This window comes from Haemorhous mexicanus, chromosome 2, assembly GCF_027477595.1.
Source record: "Haemorhous mexicanus isolate bHaeMex1 chromosome 2, bHaeMex1.pri, whole genome shotgun sequence".
Lineage (NCBI taxonomy): Eukaryota > Metazoa > Chordata > Aves > Passeriformes > Fringillidae > Haemorhous > Haemorhous mexicanus.
In genome coordinates, this window is record NC_082342.1 from 2,343,346 (window position 1) to 2,371,331 (window position 27,986).

Here is a 27,986-nt window from a genome sequence, read left to right on the forward strand (position 1 = left end):
GAAAAAACCCAAAACTGTCAAAGATTGTCTCTCCTTCAGCCTATGCAAATAACAAATGTCAGACCTAATTGTCAATATCACTGTGGCCTGAAAGCTGTGTGTACTTGAACCTACTGCATCCTGGATATGGATTGAAGTGCCTTGACTCAGTTAAAAAGGTAAAATGATAGCATCAGAATTTAGCATGGCCTAATTACTGAACTTTAAATATTTGCTTCACCTGGTTCTGCATCAGCTTCCACAGAAATCCTTACTGATATATTGATTTTGCAAGTGTGCCTGTGCTGTTTCATACACAAATTGTCCACACAATAAAATTTTACAAAGGGTATGTTTATTTCTATTCTGCTTTTCCATTTCACAACAAAAAGCACTTGATCTTAATGTGCTGTGACCTGGAAATGACTGAAAATGAGAAAATGATGGTTCATCAATTCATCAGTCAAGAGGTTGCCTGAATTTATCATTGATCCATCCTGAGATATCAAGACAGGTCAGAATTCAGGAAAAGAAATGTGTAAACAATCAAACCCGCGCTTGATGATGATAATTTTTGATGGGTTGATGTTATTTGCTCAATTTTCATCAAGTCCCCAAGGGAGAGGGATCAAACTGTGACCTTTTTGGATTCTTCCACACTGCAGAAGCCCTTCCTGAAAAGATCTGAGGCCTTGGGTAGCTGCAAGATCCTGTACCACAAATGGTTTACTGCAGTGTCAAAACATATAAAAATCATTCCACCTGGTATTCACTTGGAGCAGAAGGCATCATTAGGGAATTTCTGTCACCATCAAGAAAATCAGGAATTGACAGGAAGCAGAGGTTTTCTATGACCAGTCCTGAAACAGACTTCAGTGTCATTGCACAGGTAAATCAAGCAAATGCTTCAATATCTGATATTACCTTAGCAGCAGATCCTTTAATTTTCCTGTCCCCATCCATTTCTTGTGTCTTATATTACACCACTCTATGTGAACTACCACATGTTCTTAATCCACTTGATTGGTAAAATAAGAGATTATGCATAAATTCTATAAAAAAGGAATACCTTTATTTTATTTTAAGAGACCATTTTTTCATTACCAAGTGAAAACTTTACAATGTAAAGTATTTCTCTCCAGTATTGTTTTAATATAAAAACTTAAATCACTTACTCTGGTCTTACTGTTCCTACAGGAAGTCTTGTGGCACTGCAGGACCCAGGTATCTTCAGCCTCACTCTAGTATCTAATCATAAGTTCATGACTTATTTTTTTAAATAAAACCATTTCTGTGGCCACTCACCATCAACAAAACATTCCTACCACCAAAACAAAAATAAAGCATCTTCATCAGACCAAAAGAGACTAAACTCTAACAGCACTATTACAGTGAGAAACTTTGTTAAAATAAAAATATTTTGAAAGTTAGACACGACTTTAAAATTGTACAAAGACAACAAGCACTCAAATTACACAAAGTAGCAGTGAGTACAATGTGAATGCAACAACAGTGAGCCTTGCCTCTTTTTATATGTAAATATAAATAGAAATTATCCTTGCCAAACTTCCAGCTTTTTTTTTTTTTTTTAACTTTTTCCTGTAAATCAGCTCATTATGCTGCAAAACCTAACAGGGAGCATCTCACTCTTCAGTTCAACAGAATTGCTAAAAGGGGTTTTGGCTAAAACCAGCCTTTCTATCATGAGAATATCCCATACTGTGCAGAACAAGTTTCTCTCTCCACTGAAAAACTATTCCCTTTTATCATGCTGAATGCTTCACCTTCCCATGGGACCTGCCAAATTACAGGCTTCAAAATGATTAAAAATTCTGAAGCTTGCTCCTATATTTTCAAGAACATGCAAGCTGAAACTGTCATGGTGTGTCCATGTAAGGAGTCACACAACAGAGAAAAGTTTTGTTTCAAGAAAAACACTTGGGAGTAATTTCAGCTAACTTGGCTAAATTAATTTAAGTATTGGTCAGAGAAGAAAATATTTCTTCTTTTTTTTTTTTTTCTGTTACATTTAGAGTTCAAATATGTTCCTAAAACCACATGGCAGAAAGTATCCCTTAGAGCTTGTCCCTACGTTTGGGATGTAAAGTGAAAAGTTGACACTGTTACCATCCTCCCTTTACTTCTGAGTTTTCTTCTTTACAGCAAATACATTCTTGCACAAGAAATTAATCCCCCATGGAGACTGTTCAAACATCTCCATCATAGCCTCAAAACTAGGATTTAGTTATTCCTTAGGTTTAGATAGATGAGAAAACTTCTGCTGTAAATCTTCCCTGAGATCAACAGCAATTAAAAGAAAGTTATGTTTTATCCATCTGCAGCCATACTGGCAAAATAATGTTCTGAAGTTGAGTGTTTGCAGGACTCTGTTTCATGACAGAATGCAACCACCTACTTATATTTTCTCTAAAAATGCCTTGATGATTTGGGTTATGTTCATGATTTTAAACTCATTCATTCTTTCTAGATTACCTGGAAGTGCTTTATTTTTCATAGCTTTACTCCATTATTAATGTTTGTTGCAATGGATCAACATGTTGATTTTCAAAAAAGCTTGAAAAGTATTGTGGCTTTATTTTTAAATGAAAATATCCTATTATTAAGACAGCAGTGTCCTGCAAATTAAGTCCATTACACTTGCCAATTGCTTAATTTTTATGTAAAACTGTAAATTTGAAAGCAACTTGATTTTGTTTCTCCTTTTTTTTTCAGTTATGCAAGAGCCTATTTAATGTTCCCATGAAGCTTTCAAAATGTCTGTCAGTCTGTCAGTCAAGGGAAGAACACACAGCATCTAATCCTATATAAAATTGTTACGGGGTGCAGCCTGGAAAATCCCATGTTAGCAAAACTGAGTGAACTAGCTGAAATTCCTTTTGCCCATCCCATTTCTCTAGCTGCTTTTCTTTTCTCAATCTCCCATTATTCTCCATTTGCTTCAATTCTAAGATAGCATTGCTGAGGTTTCAATAAAGATTGAAAAATTAAAGCAAGGATGTTGTTTCACTGTAAGGAAACAGCAGTTGTGAGAAAATACTTTCAGTTCTTGTCAGGACAGAAAAGGCTATTGGCAGTTTACCTTTCACTTGGCTTCAGAAGATTTATTAAACAGTTCTAGCCCAAGGCAGTTAAGGATTTTAAGGTAAACCCAAGCTTGTGCAATAAAAAATGATATTTAGGAAGGCATATCTTCATCTCTAAGATTAGATTAAAAAGTTGCTACTGTTATATCTGTCTGAAGTCCTATACCAGCAGTGGGCTGAGCACCCCTGGATTGATGCATATGGGTAAGAAACCTTCTGCTTTTTAGTTTTGTCCATTTATTCCAGCAGGTTTCATAGCAGGAACACAAGTGCATTTCTGCAGACTAATTGCACAAAAAAATAGTTGTTACTAAGTATGTAAGTCTCTCTCAGCCCAGCAAAGGAGACTGCTCTAGATACAGGTGGGAAATAGCTCTAAACCCAGAATAATCTGTTATTTTGTCTCTTTTCAGCAATTCCTTGGTATTGCTGTAAATAAACTGCTGTGAAACTCTGCTGGGGAAAGGAAGTTGGACAACTGGCTCCACACTCAGGAGTTAAAGCATCCTTATGTCATTGTACCCATGGAGAGGGAGGATTCCTGTGCTCCCAGGAGATGCTTGGCACCTGTCTGAACCCAGAGCATCTCCAGGAGACATAGAGCAGGCAAAGGTCAGTTGTATTCCAGCACTTTGCACAGTACTCCCTCCTTTCATTCCAAACCTTTATGGAACATTTGTGTTAGTGAACTATTTGGCATCATCATTTGGAGTAGCTTAGTAACTATTAACTAGATTTTGGAGAGAGCAACATTATTGAAATTCTTCAATTTCCCATTTTGCTTTCTGCCAGTCCAATAGATGTGGCCGTGGCACAGAGTAAGAAATACAGCCCAGGTCTGTAATTCCATTATAAGTTCAAAATATATCTGCCTTCCTACTTGTGTTTACAAGTACTGAAGAACCTTTGCAGTAACTGCTTTAAAAACTATTTTAATCACTTCACCTCCCTTGACTGAAAGGCTGATGATAAGGCAGATGTGTAAAGGACCTTCAGGGGAAGATGGAGCAGCCTCTTCTCCTGTGTACAATGAAAAAACCTTCCCAGCTCCTCAGTTTAGTGCCTCTACCATCCCCAGTTTAGATTTAGCTTAGTCCTGCTAGTAGGAAAAAGGCAGTAATCTCTGCTAAGAACTTGGTCCAGCAGAAGTTTCACTTGACAGCAGCTGCACTGCAAACCACACTCAGTTACTGGTTTGTCTACTCAGCTTTCAAATATTGGCACTGAAATGGAAGGGGGCATGTGAAACCAAGACAAAGGAACGGTGATTTTAGAAAAGCAGACATGGCAAACCTGCAGAACTCCCAGCCTTATGAGAATGGTGGAGTTCAGAGGTCAGTACAAGAGACTGGCTGGTTAAGCTGGATAATGAATACATCCACAGTTGCACCAAACAGCGTAAGAGAGAGTTCTAGAAGAAAAATGTTGCCTGTTTCAAAACGTAAACCAAGCTTGAATAGAAAGTTGCAATAGTCCTCCCCCAACAGAGCAGTGATATTTTAACTAACCATTCTAGAGCTTCTTGCATTTCAAAGGTGTAGCACCTCTTCTTGATCACTCAAGGACAGGATACTGGACACAGCAATCCACTGCCACGAGCAGCAATCCCTACCACACCGTCTTCTTAGATGCACTGTGAACCGGGGTCCACCATTCAAGTGCCTTTTTCTCAGCCTCAGTTGCAGCTGAACAGAGATCAGGTGTATGCCAGGGATGCTCCCTACATTCCTCATGAGCTCTACATCAGTGTAGCTCTGAAGTCCACAGCAGGGTTAACAACAATCTGTGGCACACTGCTAAGTTCGGGAGTAGATTGTCATTTCTACAAGAATACAAAATAGCTTGTAAAATCAATATGTAACACTGTATATATGCATGAATATAAAAATAAACCACACCATCAATATGTAAAACTTCACAACAAGGATGAAAACAGTTCTCTTCTCAACGGTCTTCAGTGTTGATGAGCTGGTTCTCATTGTCATAGCCATCAGGCAGATAGGCTTTCCTTAGCTGCTCCGACTTGGGTATGGAGCTGCCGTTCTTAACGTAGCGGGACAGGAAGGCTCGCACAGAGGGGTGATCGGCCTTCTCCAGGGGGATATTGGCCTCCAGGCACATTTTCACAAAGTCCTGGATCACACTGCTTTTCTCTGTCTGGGCAGCGCTGTTGCACTGCAGGGAGGCAGTCAGAGTCCTTTGCTTCTTCCTGACGTTCTGCTCCTCGAACTCCGCCTTCCTCTTGGTGTGCGTTTTGGACTTGAGGTGGTCGTTGATGGCGGACTTGCGGACGTGGTTCAGCACCACGTTGCAGGAGGTGCAGAAGAGCTTCCCCCCGTCCTCGTGCAGCTCGCTGCCGAACTCGGTCACGCGGTCCTGGGGGGTCACGTACAGAGCGGTCTTGGAGCGGTTCCGCGACGGCGCCGACTTCACCCCGAAGCGCTCCATCGCTGCCTCCGGCCCGCAAAGCTGGGGAACCAAACAAGAGTTCATTCAATGTCCAGCCTGGCACCTGCTGACACCTAAAATGTCATTAGTTACACCTAAGACATGTTTGTGACACTGCTATTGAAAGGATTTTCATCTGCAAGTCCAGTTAAATGGGAGAATGAAGTTCCTTGTGGGTCAGGGTAAAACAGTTTTTTGGTTTGGTTTTTAGATTTATTAGGAGGAATGGTTTTTGTTATTTATATATATGTAGGGGGATAGAATATAAGAAAATAAAGATAGTGTAGAAAGTAATCTTACCCCTAAGGAGTTGCAGCTGGGCCAATTATCAAAGATTAGCAACAGGCCTGACTTTACCCGGCCACAGCTGTAACCAGTGAGAAGAAGAGTGCTATAAAAGAGTGGGTTGGGTGCTTTGTGAAGAAAGAGTCAGTGCTCTGAGAGCTGCCCAGGAGAAACACCAAGAAGATATAAAACTTTTGTGAAAAGGAGACAGCAATGTGGAACACCTGCAATAAGATGACAACAGGTTACTGTAAGAGTCTATCTGGACTTTTAGTATAAGATTTTATTAATATGGTGAGAGTTTTTTTCTATTTGGTTTTTTAATCGTATTTATTGTGAGTCCGTTAAGATTGTAGTGGATATATATGTGTGGTTATAAGGTATTAGATTGTAATTATAGAAAGTGGTTTTTAATAATTGTTTGAAGTTATCCTCACACCACTAATATTGTGGTGACTCAACAGAACCCTCAAAACTCAATCTGTTACTCACTTAAAGTCAGACAAAATCACTTTTTGCTTTTCTTGAAGAGCCTTCTTCATCCTTTACACATTAGGACAAAGAGTACTTTCTTCTTAGCATTTTCAACATATTTGACAGTATCTTAATTATGTTGAATCAGTGATTTTCTGTGTATTTTTTCCACATCAAGCAAGAAAACCATTACTGTAACTTTTAAAAGTCAGTAACCCCCAACAAAAAACATCCCCAAACCAAACCAAAGCTTTGCCAGCATTTGTTTGGAAACAGCCCTAGTTTTTAAAACACAGGTATTAGATTAAACCTGGAGCTTACAGCAAATAATTTTGTCACTGCTATTACTGCTGGAACAGCTTAATGGGAACACAGAATTGCATCTACTGCCACACAAAATAAGAAACTGCATTTTCAAGGAGGTTTAACATCACTCCAAACTAGACCATGTCACCAAAGCAGGCAATAACCCAGTTAAGTGCTCTGAAATCAAACAGTGTCCTTTTGTTTTTGAGGTATGGAGTAGCTACTGCAAATCCCATCTGAAGATAATTTATTTTTAAAGTAAAGTTGAAGTCAATTAACAGCTCTGTTCAGGTTTGAGATTTTCAGAGCAAAATTAATGGTCACCACATTAGCTACCCATTTCCTTAAAAAAAAAACCTTAAACAAAAAACCCAAAAGGTAACAATGTTTCTTTTAAGTATCCTGATACCTCTGGATGTACTTCTCTGTACTTGTTTTCTTTTGTTACCCAGCTTGCTGTAGTGATATAAAATTAAAAAAAAAAAAAAAGGTTGAATATAGTTTCTGCTGTCCAGAATGCATTTTCCCCACCCTGGAACTAAAGGAATAGAGAATTCTGTCTTCAACACTATTTTTTCTTAAGCCATTGCTACATGAAGAGATTACAAGCTTCTGCAAAAAAAAGGAAACAAAGATCTTGGTATAAGCTACTTTCCTAGTGTATTTTTTTTTTTTTTTGCTCTCACTGGGGCTTCACAGACCCATAAGTCTTAGACTGACAGAAAGATAAACAGTCTTTATCTAGCATCGATGTAACCTTCTTCATTCCTTTCCTTGCTTTATACATGAGTTTCCTAAGCAACCATTTCCTGTAATCAAGCAGAAAACAAGTCCCAATCCAACACAAACTTGTTGCTTTGGCTTCTGAAAGACCAAAAAAAAATATTCCCCCACCAAACCAGGTGTTTGTAGTCCTACTGCAGCAAAACAGCCAAATCTCCCAGGATTCCGAGAGCAGCAGAACACAGGATTTTTAGTAGGCCTATTTCTTTTTGGCGGGGGTGGGAGGGGGTGTCAAGTTTTGGCGTGGTTTCTTTGCAGAGGGCTACTGCCTCCCCACCTCGGGGTGCCCCCGGATCCGCTCTCCGGGACACTCTGGCTGAGGCCGCGGCTCCGGGGTCTCGGCTGTGACCGCTGTCACCGCACCGGAGCCGCTGGGTGAGGAGCACAGCGAGTCTGCATCTCCAAGAGCCGGGCGGATTCCGCCCGGGGGCCGGGACCATTACTCGGTGCGTTCCTTCCCCGGGTTTGTCCCCCAGGCTGCCGGCGCCGTGTGCCCCGCGCGGGTGAAACGCGCGGAGCCCGGCCTGGCACAGCCCAGGCCCCGCGGCTGCGGCCCTTCCCCGCAGCGCGGATGTTTCCCCGGGAGACCCCGCAGCCTCCTCCCCACGCGCGGCTCCGCGCCGGCCCCGTGCCGAGCGCCATTACCCGCAGCGGCCGCACCGCCCGCCCGGGGCCGCCCCGAGGCTGCTCCGCCGCCGCCGCTCCGCGCTGGGCCCCGCCGGGCCGGGCCGGACGCGCCGCTCCGCCGCAGACGCACGGCCCCGCCCACCCCGCCGGGCCGCCCCCGCCGCCGGAAGTCACTTGCTGATTGGTTCGCCGCGGAGATGGGCAAGCAGTCAGCCCAATTAAGAACGAGGGGAGGGCGTGAGAGCGAGGATCGAGGCGCGGGCTGGCCAATCAGAGCGCGGGCGGTGGCGCTCAGCGGACGGGGCATCGGGCGGGCAGTTGCGGTGGGGGGTGTGACAGATGGGGGAGCAGCCAGTAGAAAGGCGGGACCGAAGTAACGACAAGACTTTTCCACCAATCGCAGCGCGCTCCTGCTAAGGAGCGGAGCCAGAGGTGAGAGTTGCGTTGATTGGCAGAGCGGACGGACCAATGGGAGCGCGGCGCGGCGGGGGCGTGGCCGGAATCCTGGCGGCGCGGCGGGGGTGGCTCTTCCGGCGCGGCGGGGCGGGGCGGGGGCGCTCGGTACGCGCGGGGCGGCGGGGCCGCCATGGCGGAAGACGAGAGCGACCAGGAGTCGGAGCGGCTCAGCGAGGAGCTGGAGGCATTGGCGGCGCCGGGGCTCCCGGCCGGGCTGCCCGCTCTGCTCCGCAGCCAGTACTACTGCCGCCGCTTCTGCCAGGTGAGCGCCGCGGCGCGGGGGCAGCGCCGGGGGCAGCGGCTGAGGGAGCCGGGCCGGGCCCTCACGCTGCCGGGCCGAGGAGTGGGGTGCGGGGCGCGGCCCGGGGCAGCGGGGCCGGGCCGGGCGGGCAGGGAGGCTCCCGCGGGGAAGGGAAGGAAGGCGAGGCGGGTCCCGGAGCGGGAGCGGGCAGGGAGTGCCGGGGGCGGCTGCGGGGACACGCGTGGTGGTGCCGGTGCTGCGGGCAGAACGACCCCGGGTGGCCTCGACTGCGTGTCTGAGAGGCAAGAAGAGCCTCAGGAGTGGTTCTCGTCTCGCTGACCGGTTTAGACCAGGCTGTTCTGTAATTTTTAGGGTTTTGTCCTTTGAAAAGCAGCGTTTTCTCGATGCGGGCCCGGGATCCTTGTGCTCCTCGCAAGCCCTTTAGGTGTGCCTTGCAAAGTGACAAGCACCAACAGGTTGCTTCTCCTGGTTGCTTTCATCAGCAGGTGTGGATGGAACATTAGTTACCTTTGGTGTATTTCAGCCATGCCACTTGCTGCTGCCGAAGACACAGCCCAGCGGTTATTTTGTACAGAACTGCTTCATTTTATCAACTTTTTGACTTATCTCACCTCTACAGTTGTCTTTTGCCGTCTACAAAAGTGCGATGCCGTGTTGTCACTTTGTTTCTGTTTCATCTTTTAGTGAAACACCCTGTTTGAAAAATAATTTACTGCCATATGTACTTAGAATAATCTCTGGGGCATTCTCCTCACTAAGCCCATGGGTTGCTTTTTGGGGCTGTTAATCCTTTCATATTTTCTTCTGTTTTATAACATCTCAAAAATTGCAGAGCCAGTAAAAGGAGAAGCAAATTTTTTGCAAGTCTGACATTTTCTACAACTGTAAGGAATGACAGCCATGTTTGATTATGTTGGCTGGTTGCAAAGACATTTACTTTTGCTCAACCCTGAGGGTTTTATGTTAAATTTTACTCTCTCTGCTTACTGTATGTTGAATTCATTGTATTGAGGAAGTCCAGACAGGGTGATGGCTTCATGTACTGATGCCAATTCCAGGGAAAAGTATAAATTAGTAGGAAACAGAAGAGGACAAGAGAGAGGAAGAATTTTCCTGTGAAATAGTTGTATCACAAGTGTTTTATGTGTTATGTATCTCGTTGATTTCTGCAGATTTTTTTTGTGTGTGTGTGGGGAGATTGCCAAACCCTATGAGTTGATGAACTCTCCAGAAAAGCAGCCAATGTTCTGAGTATGTAAAGGGCTCTGCTCCTTTTCTCTTAAACTTTCTTTTCAACAATGCATAGTTTAAATAATCCTGATGAGAGTAAGCTAATATATTAAGTTTGTCCCCAGGGTTTCTTTCTTTTTTTGCTTGTTTTGTGTAAATTTGGCCTGGTGTGAACAGCAGTCATGTGCTCAAGGTAATCAGTGTTTTTGTTTAAACATGTTTTTTAGTAATGGGGTTTTCAGCTGATTTAACTACACAAGCACAAGATCCGAAGGGGTGTGCTGGTTTGAAAAGCCTGTAACTGTGTGACATTCATGGATTGACAACAAATGAAGTTGTATGTGCTCCACATGAGCTCATTTTCCCTCCTGGGATTGACACTGTGTAACTATACATGTAATAGATATATATTTGTACTTTTCTATCCAGATCTCCTGAAGGATGTGTTTGGCTGCTGTGCAGACTGAGCCTTCCCACCTCACTCCACTTTGCTCTGCTAGCACAGTTTTGCTTGTCTTTATACTCATTTGGCCCTTCTGCAGGTCCTGGTTTTCCTCCTGTGCTCCTGGTTTTGTGTCCTAAGTGGAACAGCAGTTGTAGAAATAGTTGCTTAGTGATGGTGCAGTGAGTTTGGACTCCCCAAAAGAAACATTGTTATTTTCAGAATAACAACATATCAAAACACTCAGTTGTGCTTCAGACATGGTGCTGGAGCTTGCTGTCACCTGAAAATAATATTATTTAGATTGCTTGTAGTTAAGCTGATCAAGTCTGAGCATCTCTCAGCAAGAACTACAGGATAAGTGAAGCAAGGTGTAAATAAAGCCTTTTTCAGTCTGTAGATATGTTTTCTGTACACAGAAAATCCTACTGATCTTTAAGAGAGTGGCTTAGAGCTTGAAATGCATTCGTGTGCACATCTTTTATCCTTAAGTGATGTTAGAAAGTAAAAAACCTGCAGTAAACAGCCAGGTTCAGCTCTCTTGAGGCCTGCAGTATTGCAACTCGGCTTGTGTTTTGGATTGATTAAGTGCCAGTTAAAAAAGATGAGGTGTCAGGATTATGAGAGCATTTTCCATAAATTTATGGGTAATCACAATTTAGTGATACAAGATGCAGCTGGATTGTGGCATCTTGAAGCCCACTTGTAGTTTTGGGATCTGTATCTTGTAGGTGTTTGTGGTCATAGAAAGTCATTAGAGCCTCAATCTTTCAAGGCAAAATGGAATAAAATGTTTTCTTGGAATGTTATTTGAGTTTGATGACATGGGCAAAGCAGAAATCAAGCTTTTTGTGGCTGGAGGAGAAAAAAGACAGTTGGAAGATGAGTCAAGTGCCCAGCCTATGCATCTCACCAGCTGTTTCTGTGTTACTTTCTACAATTTGCTGATGTGGCTTTTCTTCTTATTTGTGGAGTTCCAGGCCCACTTGGATGTTGGGAAAAGCAAATCTGCTGTTCCCAGCTTTGGCAGGCAAAAGAACAACGCATCTGTAACTACTTTGGAAGTTAAAGACATTTGAAAGGTGGTACCTAGAAGAAACTCCCTCAGCCTAAACGTTTGGAAGAGTTTCAGCTTGTGTTTGGATGCAGAATTTGTAGTTCTTTCAGAATGTTTCTCAGGAGCCATAGAGGTTCCTGTGAGACAGAAATACAAATGGTAAAGGGTAGCTAAAGCAGCACAGATTGTGACTTTTTTGGTAGGGGAATACTTCTGTAATTGGAAGGATGAATTTCCAATATTATTTGGCTTAAAAACAAACTTTAATGGTGAGGTAGAAAATGGATGTATCTTCCTTCCTTGCAGTGGAAGTGGGTACAGTTTTATTAACTAGAAAAAGACATTTATTTCTTTTTTGAGATATTTTCTCATAACTTTACTATCAAAATATTACAAGTTGCTTGCAGCATTTCTGTAGTTGTCCTCAGGGGTGCATAACTGGATTAGATGTTATTTTATGTTGTTGATACTGACTGGAATAAGCACCAGGTGAGTTCATCTCAAGTAACAAGGTGATGCTGTGAGGGGTAAGCACTCCTTGATCTGTTCTTCCTGTGGCATCAGCTTACAACCTTCCAGCATGATCCCACTCCTGAAAGAAAGATTGCCTCCTTTGCTTACATTAGTTGGTGGAAAAACAATTCCTGGGCTTATAAAAAAGTTAAGTAGTAAAATATAGTAACACACCAGAGAAGATAGTGTTTCCTGGATTTATTTTAGCAGGCAAAAAAAGGCAGGGAGGGGTGTGTGACTCAACTGTTGTTCATCTTGCTTTGTGGTCATGGAAGTAAAAAAATATACAACTTTAGATGTTTGTTCTATTGACTTTGGGGTTAATGTCATTTCACATTTCTTCTGCCTAAATTTCAAAGTATTTGCTTTTGTCTCTTACTCTGGACTTCAGATCAAAAGTGGTTAAATTGTTTTTCTATTAAAAAACAAAACAAAACCAAATCAACTGCGAGCAAAACCTCCCCGAACCTTTAGGTTATGCCAGACTTTATCAAATTTTAGACCTTTGGGATCCATATTTGACCTACATACACCATTTTAAGGCTCAGCTACACAAGTCTTGCTCGCATGATTGCTAGTAGTGAAAAATGATTTCTTCAACATCCTTGAAGCTTATTTCTCTGAAAAGCCACAGTCTATAATTTTTCACCACCTATTGTTTGTGTAATAATTTGTGGTGTTGATGTTTTGGGGTTTTTGTACCTTCTTGAACAAATACACTTTATCCTTGTTAATGGCTCAAATTTTAAGAGCAGTGCTGTAAGTAATATTTGACTTTTTCATGTTTTTGAATGTTGGTACTGCTTGTTACATGAAAGCTTGCAAAGGGCCTATCATACATTTCAGTAGCTAGATTTCAAAGAGTACCATAACTACTTAAAACTATTTAAATTTAATATTTACCCTGTCGTGGTGTTTTTCACATGTGGGACTAGTGGAAACCAGTGTGTTCAGTTGACTTTTTGGTAATTTAGTATTGTGCTGCTTGAGTTTCAAATGAATTAATGTTTCAAAGGAGATCCACGTGGTTTTTACTGCCAAGTTGGGTGCCGAGGTGAGTTTGCAGTTGGTGAGGATTTACCTGTGTGTGCAGAAGGGTGTCCTTGGCCTGGGTTAGGTGGTGTCATTCCTTCCTCTGACACTCGATGGGAAGGCTGATAAGGGTCTGTCATGCAAAGCTGGGCTCTGGTGGGTGAAGTGCACTTGACTCCTCAGTCAGTCCAGGAGAATTCACAATAGCAGTTGATTTGCAAGCTCTTTATCTGAAGATTGACTCCTCCGGGCTTCTAGTCTTCAGTGCTCTTGTCATTAACATCATAAAATCTTTTCTTATTCACATACTCAGGGTGATTCTCATCAGCTTTTGTGCCTGCTGTCCTTTCAGTTTTACCCTGGGAAATGGTCTCCCTGTTTTACAAGTAGGATTAAGAAGTTACTCTTTTCCAAAAGAAACATTTGTACATTTGTGCAATACATTGTAGGCTTTTCTTGATCTTTGTAACATCTTTTTACTTCTCTGAAACTTTCCTCTTTGACGCTTTCAGACTTTTGAATATTGCTACTTCTTCAAGTTTTAATGCCTTTTCATTAAAATGTATAGCTTTTGCATGGAAATAAGCTCGTTATTTTTCCTTGGAAAAATGTATCAGGATTATAACTTAGAAAGGAATTGCAGGTTTTTATACCTAGAGAGAGACTCTCCAGTGAGTGATGCTTCTGTCTGGCTTTGCCACACGGGCTTGTTCGAGCTAGAGAAGGCACACGTGGTGTAGGAGCTAATGCAAAAATCCGGAAGTTTTGTCCTTTTGTTTAGATGAAGAAGTAATTGTACTTCTTCACTGATACACCTAATAAATTGTATTTTACTGGTTACCTGTGATGTGGATGTGAGCATTTGTGTGTTCACAAGATTGGCAGATCTCCCTTTGATATGTGAGCAAAACAATTCTTTTCATTAGTTGGCTTTTTCATTTGGGGGGTGAGGTGCTAATCAAAAGATGAGGAGCAATCTTTCTACTTTTCAGTATATATATTTATCTCTTAGCCATAAATCACTGCTCTAATCAGCCCAAACTGCTTTTCTAGGATTAATGTTTAGTTTTCACTGTTGTGCAAGTGGCAGACTATAAACATACCTGACTTTTTGGCTTGCTAAATATAATGGGTATATGGTAGCCAGTCTTGGGAATTGTTCTTGCCTGAAGCAGGCTGAGGAGATGGATGAGATTTTGTTGATTAAGAGCAGAGGGAAAGCATTTAGCTTTAAGGGTAGAAACTTGTCTCACAGGATGCATCATGCTGTTGCTGGGTGATGTGTTTGCTTTTGCCAGAAGTGTGATTATGTTTGGTTACTTCTTATATAATATTCACATGTGAATTGCAGTAAAGTCATTGCTTGCATAGTTTAGTATAAAGCCATTTTCAGCTTTTACATATCAAGTAATATTTCATATTACCCTAACATCATAAGGCTTTTCCTACTCTCTATTTGTATAGTAAAATCCTTATTTATATGGACATGGTTGGCTTAGTTTCTATTTGGAAACAAAACAAAATGCTCTTCATCCACGGAACAGGTTCAAAAGACAGTTGAAAAGCTGTGATGATTTCTTGTGATGTTTCCAGGAAGAGTAAATATAGTATTACTCAAGTTCTAGAGCTGAACTTTGGTATCTGAGCTGCTCTGGTATTTCTGCTGATCAGGCAACTCTGGTGGGTGCTTTTAATTCTGGATTTTAATTTTCAGGAAACTTTGGTTTTTCTAAGCTTGCCCTTTTTTGGATTTGTCCTCTCATGTGATGACCCTTATATATGTTATAGTAATGAATTGCAACCATTATATTTGCCAAGAAGCTATCTGTGTCTGAAAACTAGAAAGAGAAAAACTCACAGAATTGTTGTGGGTTTAATCCTGTGGTGACTTTAGTGTTAAATCTCACAAGAAACTAAGGGAGTAACTTTGAAATCTAGTAATGATAAACTTGTAAAATTGGTGGTATTTTTTTTTTTCTTGTGTGGAGGAATAGGAAAAGCTGTAGCAACTTCCAGCCTAGCACTGCATAAAACATTTGGGGTTTGTGTCCTATGTATTTGCAAATCTAATTATTTGCAATGCTGTTTCTCTTAAATCTTTGAAATACAGCCAAATAACTTTATATGTGCATATTTAATCACTTAAAATATATGTATAGAATTAATCAGTTATAATTTTACATGTGCATATTTAACAGCTTATAATATATGTGTATAATTAATCAGTTAAAACATAATATTCCAAGAAAAGCTATTGTTTCACTGCTATAGTTCAGGTTTTTACTTACTACCTTGTTATTTTTGAGGTTAGCTGTCTTAGCTGTGTGCTCAGAAATTTTTGATGAGTCTGGTTTTGATTTTTTTAATGGGACACATCTGAGTCTGAGATTTTTCTCTAAGTTACTAAAACCTTTTAAAGGAGGGGAGTCAGTGTGTTGGTGTGGGAGAAAGATGAAGCTGAATGGGAGGTTTGGTGTCAGGAAGGTGCTTCAGCCTCCTTTCAGTGCCTTTATCTGCTCTGAATAAGATAGGGAAAGCAAAAAGGCCCAGCCCCTTCATGGTTATTGGCAATGCCAGGTACAGACAGACTGGGAGGTGATGCTTTAAGGATATTAAAAATTGCACCCTAGCAGAGACTTTGAAAGCACCTGTTGCAGAAATTCACATAAAAAGGGTTGCTTCCCTTCTGGTTTTCTCTCCTGTGTATTGAACAAGGCTACTGTGCATTGACAATGTTATGTTCTTTTTTTTTTTCTTGGTTGACTTCATTGTATTGAAATTGGTGTGCCTGTTCAAAATGTGCTGAGAAACTTTTACTTATGTTCTGCTTTGCAGTCCTCTTTCAAAGTACAGCATCTTGAGTATTTTGTACAAAAAAAGAGCTTGGTTTCCATTAGAGAAAAAGTTATTCTGAGATTACTTAAAAACAGACATTGAAGTATACATTATTCCCTGCCTCTCCTTCCATATAGAATGTGTGTGAAGTGTGGTTTGGAATTCATTATTTTATATTTAGTTTAGGTTTTTGTCCACACACTCCACACAGCCCCATCTTTTCCTGCTTGTTGCAAGTCTTCTGAGACTTCACCACTTAGATTTCTGTTTTACTTGTGACTGATGAATTCATGGTTTCAGGTTATCTGCATTCAGGAAAAGTTTGCTATTCCTGTTTTTCCTGAGCAGTTTGGGTTGTGGGGGCTGTTTCTGTGAATCTGTTTTGGTACATTTGAGTTGTAGACCAACTGCCAGGCCAAGGTGGTGTTGCTTCTGTGTTCCTTTCTCTGCTGGCTCTGGTGTTTGTGTGGCAGAGGAGCTGGTGCAGACTGGGATTGATGGCTTTTTTCGGGGAGAGGCTGTTCCCTGCCCATTAATTCTTAATTGAGCTAACTTTGGGTTCAGATGAGTGCTGGAGGTGCAGTGAGGGATGTACAGTAGGACACAAAATGTTTCATTCCTTAAAATAACTTATGAACCTATCTATACTGTGCCCATCAGGTACAAGCATTGTGAAACATCCTGGTGGGAAGTGATGCTTTATTTCCACCTTTGTTTGACCTTTTGGAGGCTCACACTTCGAAAGGATGTTTTTTGTTTCTGTCTGTTTTGTTTTTCTAAGGCTTTTGTGGTTTTTCTATAAAAGGGACTTGGTTAAACTATTTCAGGGAACTCTTCATAGATCTGTGAGGCAGGACTATCTTAAAAAATGTTTAGTCTTAAAAGGAAGAGTATTTATGTACAAGTCTGTTAATTCTTCAATTGACTTGGATATTTGCTGCATTAAGCTAACAGTTTTTCAAACAAATAACTAAAATAAGTTTGGAAAACATAGACTCTACATACAAGTATGGGTCCATCTCAGCTGCTGTTGCCTTAGATCCATTCTAGGTCTAAATAAAGCCAAATTTACTCATTTGATCAGATAAGGAACAAGGGCTGGAATGTTTGTGACTGCTGACATAAAGGCTGGAAGAGTGCAGGTTACTCTTTCCCCTCTTGGAAAGTTTTTAGACTAGAACGTCTGGATGTTGTTACAGACTCTCTAATTTGCATCCCCTTGCAAAATAAAAGCTTGTGTTTAAATGCAAAGTGCAGTATCTACTGTGGCACAGCATAAGAAGAAAGTATTTCCTGTCTTATCCTCTGAAAAGAATAGCTGAAGGTCCCTTGTGGTATTCCTTTCATGATCTAGGTCATAAACCAGAAAAGAGTCACATTTTTTAGGTTACACACTCTGTTCCTGAGGGAGAAGGTGGGAAGCTAAAGCAGATATATTGTTAACTGCTTCTTCTTTCTGACCAAGGAGAATGTCTTGGATAATAATGTATATTTCCATGGTTTTGCCTAGGTTGTTGAAGACTATGCTGGGAGGTGGCAGGTCCCTCTGCCTCAGCTGCAGGTGCTGCAGACGGCGCTGTGCTGCTTCACGTCTGCCTGTGTGTCCTTCCCAGCCGAATGTGAGCACGTGCAGTATGTACTGAGTAGCCTTGCTTTGTGAGTACTTCTTCTTTTTTGTTATTCCTTCCTTTGCAATAGCAGAGCAAAAGGGTTTCAGATCCTCAGAGCTCCTCTGAGGGGTTTTACAGGTGGTGTAGCTACACAGAACCAAAAATTGCTTATTAAAATTTATTTTCATCTTTTTTGTATCCTTGTTAAATATTCAAGTTGGCTATGACAGTGTTTTGTCATAAGGGATGTTTGGCAAAATGAATAATCTAAGAAGTAAGTGATCATCATAACCTTATTTTGGAGTATTTGAAGACCAGCCTTTGCCAGTAGATAATTTTAAACCATTTATCTCAAATTTTTACTTCTGTACTTACAGTGATGTAATAAACTAAGTACTTCTTAAGATAAATGTCTTAAGAAAGAAGTCAATTACTTTGAAATGGTTTTTTATGTTTGAGTCATCAAAATGTTTCTGGGAATTACTTGTCATGCAGTTAACTGACCCAAAGTCACATTCAGCTTCAAAACTTGCAGGATGTTGTTTCATAAATTTTGCTCTAATTTCAATTTTCTTGATGCATTGGTCATTTTCCCACATGAAGACTGAAAGTGTCAGGGTAATAAGTACATAATGAAAATAAATGCTGTCTGTAATGTTGGTGAAGGTTCACTGTGGACATTTCCTGTTTTGTGTGTGAAACTGTTTGACTGAGGACTATTTATGGCATCATAAGACCACAATTTTCAAACTAACATCAAAACATGGTGACATCTATTGCAGTGGTTTTTTTCACTAGTTTTAAGGAAAAAACCTACAAACCGTGTTTATATTTACTTTTAAATAGCAAAACTTGGGAGGTAAAAAGGTGGAAATTCAGGGGGGTTTTTTTTGGATAGATCCATTCTGATAATCTAGAAGTAAATTGGTCACTGAGTTCTTGTCACCCTTTTCTGTTTTGATTTTTGAGACTGGGTTTACTCCATGAGATTTGCTTCCATTCTAGGATGTCAGATTATTTATTCTTCTGCCTGGCTGGCACAGTTTTGCATGTGATGTGATATAAAGGGATCCCAGGGCTTAGTAGCTGCAGTTACCTGGGCAACCTTGCTCGAATCTCTTTTGAAAAAATTCAGTGTATATTAAGTCTTAGTTCTTGAAGAGCAAAACTCTGCCTGCCTGTATTGTCATCCTTGGGTAAGATTTCCTTGGTAACCAGACAATAAATTGTTAACAGGAGCAACTGGTTTATTTCCTCTACTTCATAACCTTGCTATTCATATCAAATGAAGCAGCATCTGCATTAATATCAGGGGGTTTTATAATGGTGCCACACTGGTGTTTTGAGGCAATCTTCTCATGCCAAAGTGGTGATGTGATCAATCTAGATGGATATAAATGTGGATATGCAGCGCTGCAGACAGTTATGGAATAAACAAAGTTGGAACTGACTGTAGTAATTTTAACTGGAGACTAATGATGAGGAAATAAAAATATTTTGATGGCTTCCTTTATTAGACTGTGAGCAAGTACATTGATAAAGCAGAAAATTCTAGTTTACACTTGTTCAGTATTGATTTCCAGATTTTTTTTTGGAAGATCTTCCTCTTTTTAAGTCAGTCAAAACAAATTTAAATGCAAGCATTCATCACTTCCTCTAATTAGTTTTGTCTTATTATTTAAGTTCCAGTTTGGTTGCTTGCCAGATCATGATGTGACTCATGGCTGACCTTTCCTGAGAGTCAAGTATGCTGCAAAATTTTGTTTAACATGAAATGAGCTAATGTTTTTTTCAGAACCATATACTTGTTTGCGTAGGGATTGTTTTTTCATTGCATATTTGAATTGAGATTCACAGACTTAGCCTTGAGAGAAATTCTGTCACTGAACATAATAAGTTTGTATCTATTTCTTTTAAGCCTGTTTTTGGCATAGTTAATCATTGGTTAGGAAAAAAAAAAAAAAACTTCAGCATAATCTATTGGAAATCTAATTTTATGGTACTTTTCCATTATTCCTATAGAAAACTTAACTTTGTGAGTATTAAAACTTATTTTAATGCACGTGTTTAATGAAAATGTTACTGAGGAGAAAAAAATACCTTTAATTTGCACAATATTTTTGAAGTCCTGCCTGTTCCTCTGAGAGTTGCTCAGTTCTTGTCTGCTGCTCTTGACTGTCTCAATCAGCAATTGCAGCTCATTAGTGCAGTGCCTGCCTGGTACTTTTTCCAAGTAGAAATGAAATTTCTCAGAATCTTCAGGCAGAACAGTAACAGTTGCACTGCAGATCCACAACTGCCAAGTTTTTGATTGACTTCACTCAACTGCATTATCTGGAAGGAGGCTTTTATAAACAAAAACCTGAATTGAAAGGAGATCTGGAAAGCTGCTTTTTACCAACCTCTCTGATTCTGTAACAGGATTTAAAAGAAAATGCTAGACCAATATTTTAAGATGGTAAAAACCATGGAGGCCACAAATCAGTTTGAATCTAAGCAGCTGTTGAAAATTGAAAGTGTTGGTCCTTTCTTCACCCATTTCTGCCACCTCTTTTTGGGGTAACACTTCTGAATTCATCTTGCTGGACAGAGACCTGATCTGATTAAAAGCTTGGTGTTGGTAAAATTCAAGTTGTATGAATTTGAATGCCACACAGAAGGGGAACATAGTTCTGTTTAATATTTGCACAAAAGCTGTCCCTTTCTAAATAATTTTCAAAAGGTTTTTTTTTTAAAGATAAAATAATACCTTTAAACCAACATCTTCATAGAGAGACTTCAGTTATGGCAAGACAGGCTGAAATGAAATAAAGTGTTTCTAGTAAGTGCCTGAAAACAGGAATTGTTGGCCACCAGAAACCTACATGGCACAAGTCTAGAATTCACAGAATTCCTGATTTTGGTTTGAATGCTGCTAAAAGTAAGAGACTTAAGAGTAGTTTCATTTTTTGAATCAGTGTTTTTAGTTTGACTTGTCACTACTTCTGTTTTTTAGGAGTTTGTTTGAATTGCTGCTGTTCTTTGGAAAGGATGAGTTCTATGAAGATCCTTTGAAAGATATTTTAGGTTCAATCCAGGTAGTGTTGCCTACTTTCATATAAACTTTTAATACTGTTTTAGTAGATGTAAAGACAGTTTTTGTGACTGTATGACCCGGAGGAAATGTGCCATTATAGTGAAAGAAACTTTGTTTGTTTATGTCTATTTAGGGCTTAATGTCATTCAGTTCATGACATGTAATCTCACATTTCCCCTATGGTTTTAAACAGTAAATTTGAAACTGAAGTTTGTCTCAATGAAGACAGCATAAATATGGATAGTTTAAATTGTTCTATTCTTGGGTAGACTGGGACAGAGTTTTCTGTGTGTAAAACTGCATAAGATAAATGACCCTAGATTAAGAACTAGTTTTGCCAGGTAAGTGTGGGGTTTGGTTTGGGTTTTTTTTTTTTAATACCTGAATGGATTTTTAGGGTTGTGCCACCATGAGAGGAAACTTTGTAGGGAAAGGAAGGATGAAAAGCTGGGTTGTGTCTCTATTAATACTGCTCCTGGAACTGCAGTTTGAGAAAAAGCTCTTCCTTTGCTGTTTTTGTGTTGATACCTGTCTATTACTGCTTCTCCAAATTCATGTGCCAGCACTGTTTCTGCATCAGTTGTGTAATAAACTGGCAGTGAAAAGCAGGTCATTATGTGGATGGAAGCCATTCTTCTGCTGCATTTTTTGTTTGAATATTAGATAACTCATTACTAAAATTTTCTGTTGATTAATAGTGTTGTTGGCACTTTTACAGCAAATAATGCATGGGTATGAGAGGGAACTTGACATGTGAAAATAATGGCTGGCTAAACCATTCCATGATATTACAGGCAAACATAATTCCTGTTCTGCAGAGATCTGGAGAAAAATGGTTGCTTGAGGGCTGGTGACTCATGGCTTAAATCACTTTTTCCCTCGGAATTCACAAATCCAGCTCAACATGTCTAAGTCTGTGCACGATGCCATGAGGTCAAGGCTTGTCTCTGTGTGTGCCAGTAATTTCTCCAATCCAAGTTGGTTTTTGCATTGTTATACAAATGGAAGGCTCTTTCTGAGGGCTGTAGAAGCCATGAGTTTGACCTTCAACAGTTGTGTATTGCTATTTGTAGATAATATCAGTTCTTGCTTTAGGGCTTTCTGTATGGTCAGTGCAAGGCTTTGTAGCTCAAATTACTGACTGAGGAAATACTCAGCCATGCAGGGTTTCTTGGGTTGTATCTTTGGGATAATCTAACTGTTTTAGACAACATCTTTTTATTCCAATTGTTTCTCTTTTTACACTTAGGAATGTCAGAACCTTCTAAATAAATACAGGAATCTGAACCTGGAACTAGTGACTCGAATCATTCGAGATGGTGGACCATGGGAAGATCCAGTATTACAAGCAATTCTTAAAGCAAAGCCCGTGTCACAGGAATTAGGTACTTCATTTATCATAGTAATTTTCTAGAGTACTGAAAAATGTGTTCAACTATGCTTTTTAAAAATATGTGGGGTCAGGTGTTATCAGCTGGCATTGCACAGTGTTTTAGCTATTTTTCTGTAGTAAAATGTGCTGGTCTCTTTTTTGTTTGAAAGAAAGCTGAATTTCTTTGCTAATTTAAGTCTGCTTTTATAATGTAGAGATCATATTTGTGATTTTGTATCACTGGCAGCTATGGTGTAGTTCAAAAAATTCACAGGGTGAATTTCCCAAATCTAAGTGTACACTTAAAGCATGGAGACCAACTTGACTTCATTTAGACTCCTGAAATAACATGATTGGAGAGGATCTGATGTGTATTTGTCTCCTGGCGCTCTGACTCGTTTAATTTTTCTCTTCACTTGTAAATACTTGGTCTTGTGGCTTTCTTGGTTCTGTTTCCAATGATGCCCATGGCTATGTGTGACAACTGCTTTCTGTTTATGGGCATGTAATTCCTGGAGCTGGGAAAGGTGCAGTGCATGGGAACAAAATCACTGGAATGTTAATGAAAGTTCCTAAGAGGAAAAGTACCCAAGCTCCAGTAAAGTCTTTACTAACATATCAAGCAACAGCATTCCTCAGGGGAACTCTTAAAAGTTGTTTTTACTTTGATAGTGATGGAAAATGCCAGCTCTGCTCTAGTTATTATGGTGTAATGCCTGATGGAAACTCATCACTGTGTTTGTGACAGTGTGTTCATTGAGAGAGGAAGAGCACTAAAGTCAGGACAGCTCAGTGAGCTGGCTCCTTAACTAGAACAAGGGTTTGATAGCAAATTAACATCATTATGCCTTTGTTGTTCTCTTTTGTGAAGCAACTGCTTGAGCAACAGATTAACCCATGTTTTTTATTAGATATCTCATAAAGTTCTGGTCAAATAAGTACAGAAACAAAATGAAAACCAAGATGAACCTTGCTTTTGTTCTGCATCACATGATTTTGGTGATTATGATGGGCAATTAGGTCTTGCTCTCCATCTCTCCAGCAAAGAATTAGTTTAGTCCTTTGCTATAATGATCTGGTCATCATGAATTCTCTCTATGATGGGTAACAGTTTGAGAATGTTTTTAACCTGGCACAGCAGGAATGAAACCTGTTATCACTAGATGACCATTTTGTTCCCTTTTGTTTCAGGCTGCATCTCCTTTCCCTTTTCTGAGAGATTTTCTCTCCTTTTACCTTGATATCCTCACACACACCCTTGACACATCTCATCTGTGCTGACAAACATTTTATTTTAGATAATTTATATTTTGAGGGCTTGTTCTTTCTTCCTCTCACTTCCTCTAAAATTTGATTCTTGTGAAGTCTTACAGAAAGCAAACATCCTGTGCTGCTTTGTAGGCTAGCAAGTGTTTAGTCTGTCTTTTGAAACTTGGCCATGTAGCTCCCTCAGTGGTTATTTAGATAGGAAAAAACTGCCTGTTACTGCTGAATCACCAACCATTCCTTGCAAAAATCAGTTTGTGTGAACTACATAATCCTGTCCTAGATTCATTAACTCCATGGAGAAGCTTAGGCCAAGACACACCTCTCAGTGCCAAGACACATCTCTCAGTGCCTGTCTTTACAGGAGTTGTAGTAAACTTTGAGATGTCACAATCTCTTTGGAGATGGCTGGAAATAAAGCAGTCATTGAGTTGAAAGAAACATAGAAGCAATCAACTTGTAATGGACTAAGGAGAATAAGGTGGGCATCTGGAAGACAACATGGCAGATGTGCAGTCAGAGGGAGCAGTTAATGAGTTTCTGAGGTGCTGGTTGATATCTGTTGCTCTAAAGCAAAGCATCACTGCCTGGGTAAGAATAGACGTTGTTTCTTAGTGCATCTCAGGCTTGGCCAAACACTACTGTAGCTGGCAGTTGTCTTTGGTTTGGGGGGTTAGAAGAGCTCTGCATGCTGCCCTGGGAAAATAGGACAGTCCAGGACAGGGAGGGAGCACTGCCCTGTCAGCAGCGTCAGTGAAACTTTGGAAACAGAAGGCTGTAGGAACCCCGATCCTTGGGGAGCTCCTGCTGGCAGTGGTGTAGGGTGTGGAGATGCCTTTCTCTGGGAGAGAAGGCTGTCAGGGTCTCATTTCTGGAACAGAAGGGACCTGAGAGTTCCCCACACCAAACAGGAATAAGAACAGGGTGAGCTGTTCACAGTGTGCAGTGCAGTACTCCCTCCTTTAAGGGAAAAGCATGTTACAGCCACTTGTTAGGTGGGAAGCATTTCCTTACCATTGGCACTTAGCAAAGCTGAGTATTTCCAGCCTTATTTTTCAGTAATGCTTGCATACAAAACAGAGGATGTAGGGTGATAATTCAGAAGAGGAGAGGCCTTTACTTTGCTCTAAGGACTTTTCCATACAATAATTTTTTCTTGCAGTTCATCACCCCCATTAGACACTGGCTTTCCTTTTCTAGTCCTCTTGTTTTCTGAGTTTGTTCTCTAAAGTGCTAATGGATAATGGGAATGAGATGTTTCTTTCTTACAGTGCATCTGTTAACAAATCAAATTGAAACCTGACACCTTGGATTATTCTGCTTAAATGTTCATTAGCATGGATCACTGCTAGCTTCCATAAAAATAAAGATGCTAGAGAAATCTAGGGTTTGAGTGTAAGGAATGATTTCAATCCTTAAAAAAAAAAAGCTTTATCTGAAAGGTTATTGCACAAGTAATCTCTTCATTTTGGGGGAAGAAAACTTCTTCTGATTGTGGTTTTTAGTAACCATCTCTTAAGTATCACTTTTGTTTGCAATTAATACAGATTCCTTCTAAGGGATGAACTTGCAGCCTTCACTGACTTTAAATTGACCATCTCATTCTTTCTTTCTTTAAAACATGAGACACTAAAGTACCAAAGTTGTAGCCTTGTGTAGCTAGTGATATTTTAACTTAAAATCCACAGAGATACTAAAATCTGTATGATCTTTTATGATAAAGATGCAAAGCATGTCTTGTAGGTATGTCTGAATTTCCAGTTACTTCAATGTTGAGTATTTTCAGTATCTTACTTGAAATTTTTTCATTCAAATATGAGTGTTAATATTATCTTTTAGAGCTAAAAAACAGATTGCCAGAAATTAGGAGCCAGAATTTAAAGGTATTTAGATAGGAATCATGCCCAATAGCACTTTCAGAGGAAGATATATTTTTCAAGCAAGCAAAATCAAGGCATTCAAAGCTTCTTAAGGCAGTAGCATGTGAATTGTAGTTAACTTTTTTCACTGCTTTGAGGTCTTACATTTTAATGGATAATGAGTATCTTGAGGTTTTAAAAAATATTTATAATTATAGCTTTGGAGGTGATGTCAATCCTGTGCTTCTGACAGTCACACATATTCCACTGCTGAGAAAGGAGGGAATTTTCTTTCTTTAAAATGCTCACATCTGCTTCTATATAATATAAATTTTGCCAATCCATTGCAGCACCTTGTGTTAACTTGTTAGAAACAAAATACTGAATTAGATTACTGGTTTAAGAAAAATAACAATTTCTGTTTCCAAGCAGGACAGATTTCCTATGGTATTTAATTTAATATTTGATAGACTTATTTTTAGCATAGCCTTTATTTTTTCTTAATATTATTTGTTATTAAAGACAGCATTACATTTAGATATATTTGTTGTTTGGACTTCATATTCTAATTGCCTTTAAATCTTTCTTTTCTGTGCAGTTAACAAATATTTAAGCTCTGAAAATCCACTGTTCTTTGAACTCCGTGCCAGATACCTTATTGCCTGTGAACGCATCCCTGAGGCAATGGCTCTTATCAAATCTTGCATAAATCATCCAGATATCAGTAAAGATCTGTATTTCCATCAAGCTCTTTTCACCTGTCTTTATATGTCACCATTAGAAGATCAGCTATTCCAGGAGGTATTGTTTGTCAGTATACATTTCTTTTTAAAAATGAAGTGGTGCTTTATACTTGCTGTGTACGAGTTGTCAAGAGGAGCATGTGGAGCTCTGATTTTGTGGAACCAAATGTCATAAAATCAGGCAGCCACACTGGTGTTGCTCAACTTAGTGCTGACTTGAGCTTGGAAAAGTTGAATGTGAAGTGCCTACAAATCTTGTTGACCTAAATGCAATTTCTTGGTCAAGTATTCTTGTAGTTCTAGTCCCTAAATATTTTGTAACTTTAGTGTATTGACTATTTTACTAGTTACAATTTTAGTAAAAGCACTTGAGCCTAATTAATGTTAATCATACATTATATAGTTTTGTTGAAGTTTTTTAATGATGCCCCAATATGTAAAATGACACTTGAGCTGATTTGATATGAGCAATTTTATCGCTGATATACTTAGTAGATAACAGTGCTTTTCTTAACCTTGTTTTAAGAACAAGCCACCCAAAAGTGGCAAGAACAAGTGCTTTTGTGTTGTATTTTAATTTCTCAGACAATTATTTCTTACAGTAATGACCATCAGAATATGAAAGAGCTCGAATTCCCTCCAAAATCTTTACTTATAGATGTATGCAAAAGCCATTCCAAAGACATCCTGTGTTAATAGCAATTCCTGAAGTTTTTAGTAGAGCAAGATCTGATTGGTTTTGATTTCATGTCAGCAAATTGATCTAAATTGATTTTATTTTAATTGTATAGCACTTGTTGAGGACTGATTGCAAGAGTGGAATTGAGATCATCTGCAACACTGAAAAAGAAGGGAAGACTACCTTAGCCTTACAGCTTTGTGAATCCTTCCTAGTCCCACAGCTCCAAAATGGGGACATGTATTGTATATGGTAAATACTTTATTTCTGGGGAAGCAGCTGAGCAGAAAATACATGCTTATTGCCAAAATGAAACTCACCTAACTTAAAAATACCAGATGAAAATGATTTTTAAGTGTTTCTGGTGCTTCTGTTGTGCCCGTTTGCCCTTTTACACACAGTCATATGCAGGGTAGCCTAATATTTCTTAACTTTTTATTTACTATTTTCAAGTAACAGAAAAGTGAAACTTTAAATACCCTGCCTAGAAATGTAGCATTTATTATTAGCAAAATGCAGTCTGTAGGCTTAACCATGTAGATACTTTGCTGTATAACTGCAGTGTGTCACAAGTTTGCCTAAAAAGAGAATGTGTGGTGCTGAAAATGTGCTGTTAATTATGGAAACTTGAATGTCATGAACAGAAGTATCACCTAGATGGAGTTGTCTAGAAAACATTGAAGATATCTTCACACACATTCAATTATCTTGATACTGGGACTTGTTTTTAGGGCTAGGAAGTGTTTTCTAGAGTGCTGTCAACAAATTTCATCATTCTGAAGGCTGAAAGATTATTAAGGACTATAATGATTATGTTGAGCCTGTATAAGTCCTGTATCTAAAGGAGCATCTGCATTCCCTGATAAAATATGCTGCCTTTGTTTATGTAGTTAAAGCAAAACATCCTAGCAAGGATTTGTTAGAGATAAAATTATCAGTCTAACTAATTTTAATATTAAGTTCAGAAGCTACCTTGTATTTCTGTCTTCACAGATCCAGGAAATCAAGAGGCTTTGTTGTCTTGAGAAACTAATGAAAGTTAGATATGATAATGTTTACTTTGATATTAATATTTTTCCTTAACTTCTGGGCTGTAGGAGGAGTAATTGCTCATTCAAAACCATTAGGATTATCATAATGGCATCCATTATAGTACAATGTGTTGGTAATAGATACTGATATTTTTCATCCATTCTGTCCAGGAAAAGATGGACAGGACAGTTCAACCAAAAAGGTAGAGTTTGTTTGAGCTCAGTGGAAATTGAATCCATCTTTGCTGATTCCAGCCCAAAAGCTGTATCTCCCTGTTTCTTACTAGGAAATTACAAGTGTAACCTCCATGAATTAATGCTTTCTGATTAGGGAGTCAGTCTTTGAAGGAATGCACTTTCAATACTGTAATTAAAACTCCTTTTGCTGTAGTAACATGTTGACCTTACTCTTACCCAGCTGATTGAATTTTGCATCATCCATTTTTGAAATTGCTGTTCAAAGCAAGATGTATCTCATTTTGTTCTGGCAAATCAGATGTCAAAGATGAAATTCTAC

The 27,986-nt window shown here is 39.6% G+C and overlaps 2 protein-coding genes across 3 annotated transcripts in view; one reads left to right on the forward strand and one right to left on the reverse strand.

The window, feature by feature from the left end:
• Nucleotides 1-317: 317 nt before the first annotated feature.
• On the reverse strand, nucleotides 318-8,133 carry CGGBP1 (CGG triplet repeat binding protein 1). Of its 2 annotated transcripts, none has more exons than XM_059871568.1 (2): nucleotides 8,025-8,133; nucleotides 318-5,552 (listed from the first exon to the last, which is right to left on the reverse strand). In XM_059871568.1, exon 2 carries the CDS (start codon nucleotides 5,529-5,531, stop codon nucleotides 5,028-5,030), a length of 504 nt encoding a protein of 167 aa, XP_059727551.1. In that variant the 5' UTR covers nucleotides 5,532-5,552; nucleotides 8,025-8,133; the 3' UTR covers nucleotides 318-5,027. The 2 variants fall into 2 exon arrangements, with proteins under 2 accessions (XP_059727551.1, XP_059727557.1); XM_059871574.1 differs by lacking the exon at nucleotides 8,025-8,133 and adding an exon at nucleotides 5,832-6,452.
• A 429-nt stretch (nucleotides 8,134-8,562) lies between these two features.
• Nucleotides 8,563-27,986, forward strand: part of ZNF654 (zinc finger protein 654) — a 30,250-nt gene continuing 10,826 nt past the window's right edge. Inside the window, exons 1-6 of the mRNA XM_059871587.1 lie at nucleotides 8,563-8,724; nucleotides 17,344-17,489; nucleotides 20,439-20,520; nucleotides 21,769-21,904; nucleotides 25,615-25,817; nucleotides 26,551-26,690. Coding sequence (XP_059727570.1) covers nucleotides 8,593-8,724; nucleotides 17,344-17,489; nucleotides 20,439-20,520; nucleotides 21,769-21,904; nucleotides 25,615-25,817; nucleotides 26,551-26,690 — 839 coding nt within the window. The 5' untranslated portion in view covers nucleotides 8,563-8,592. The remainder of the gene's footprint in view (nucleotides 8,725-17,343; nucleotides 17,490-20,438; nucleotides 20,521-21,768; nucleotides 21,905-25,614; nucleotides 25,818-26,550; nucleotides 26,691-27,986) is intronic.

Coding starts and splice junctions, on each gene's coding strand:
- CGGBP1 (XM_059871568.1), bottom strand. CDS start 5,531: ATGGAGCGCTTCGGGGTGAAGTCGGCGCCGTCGCGGAACCGCTCCAAG.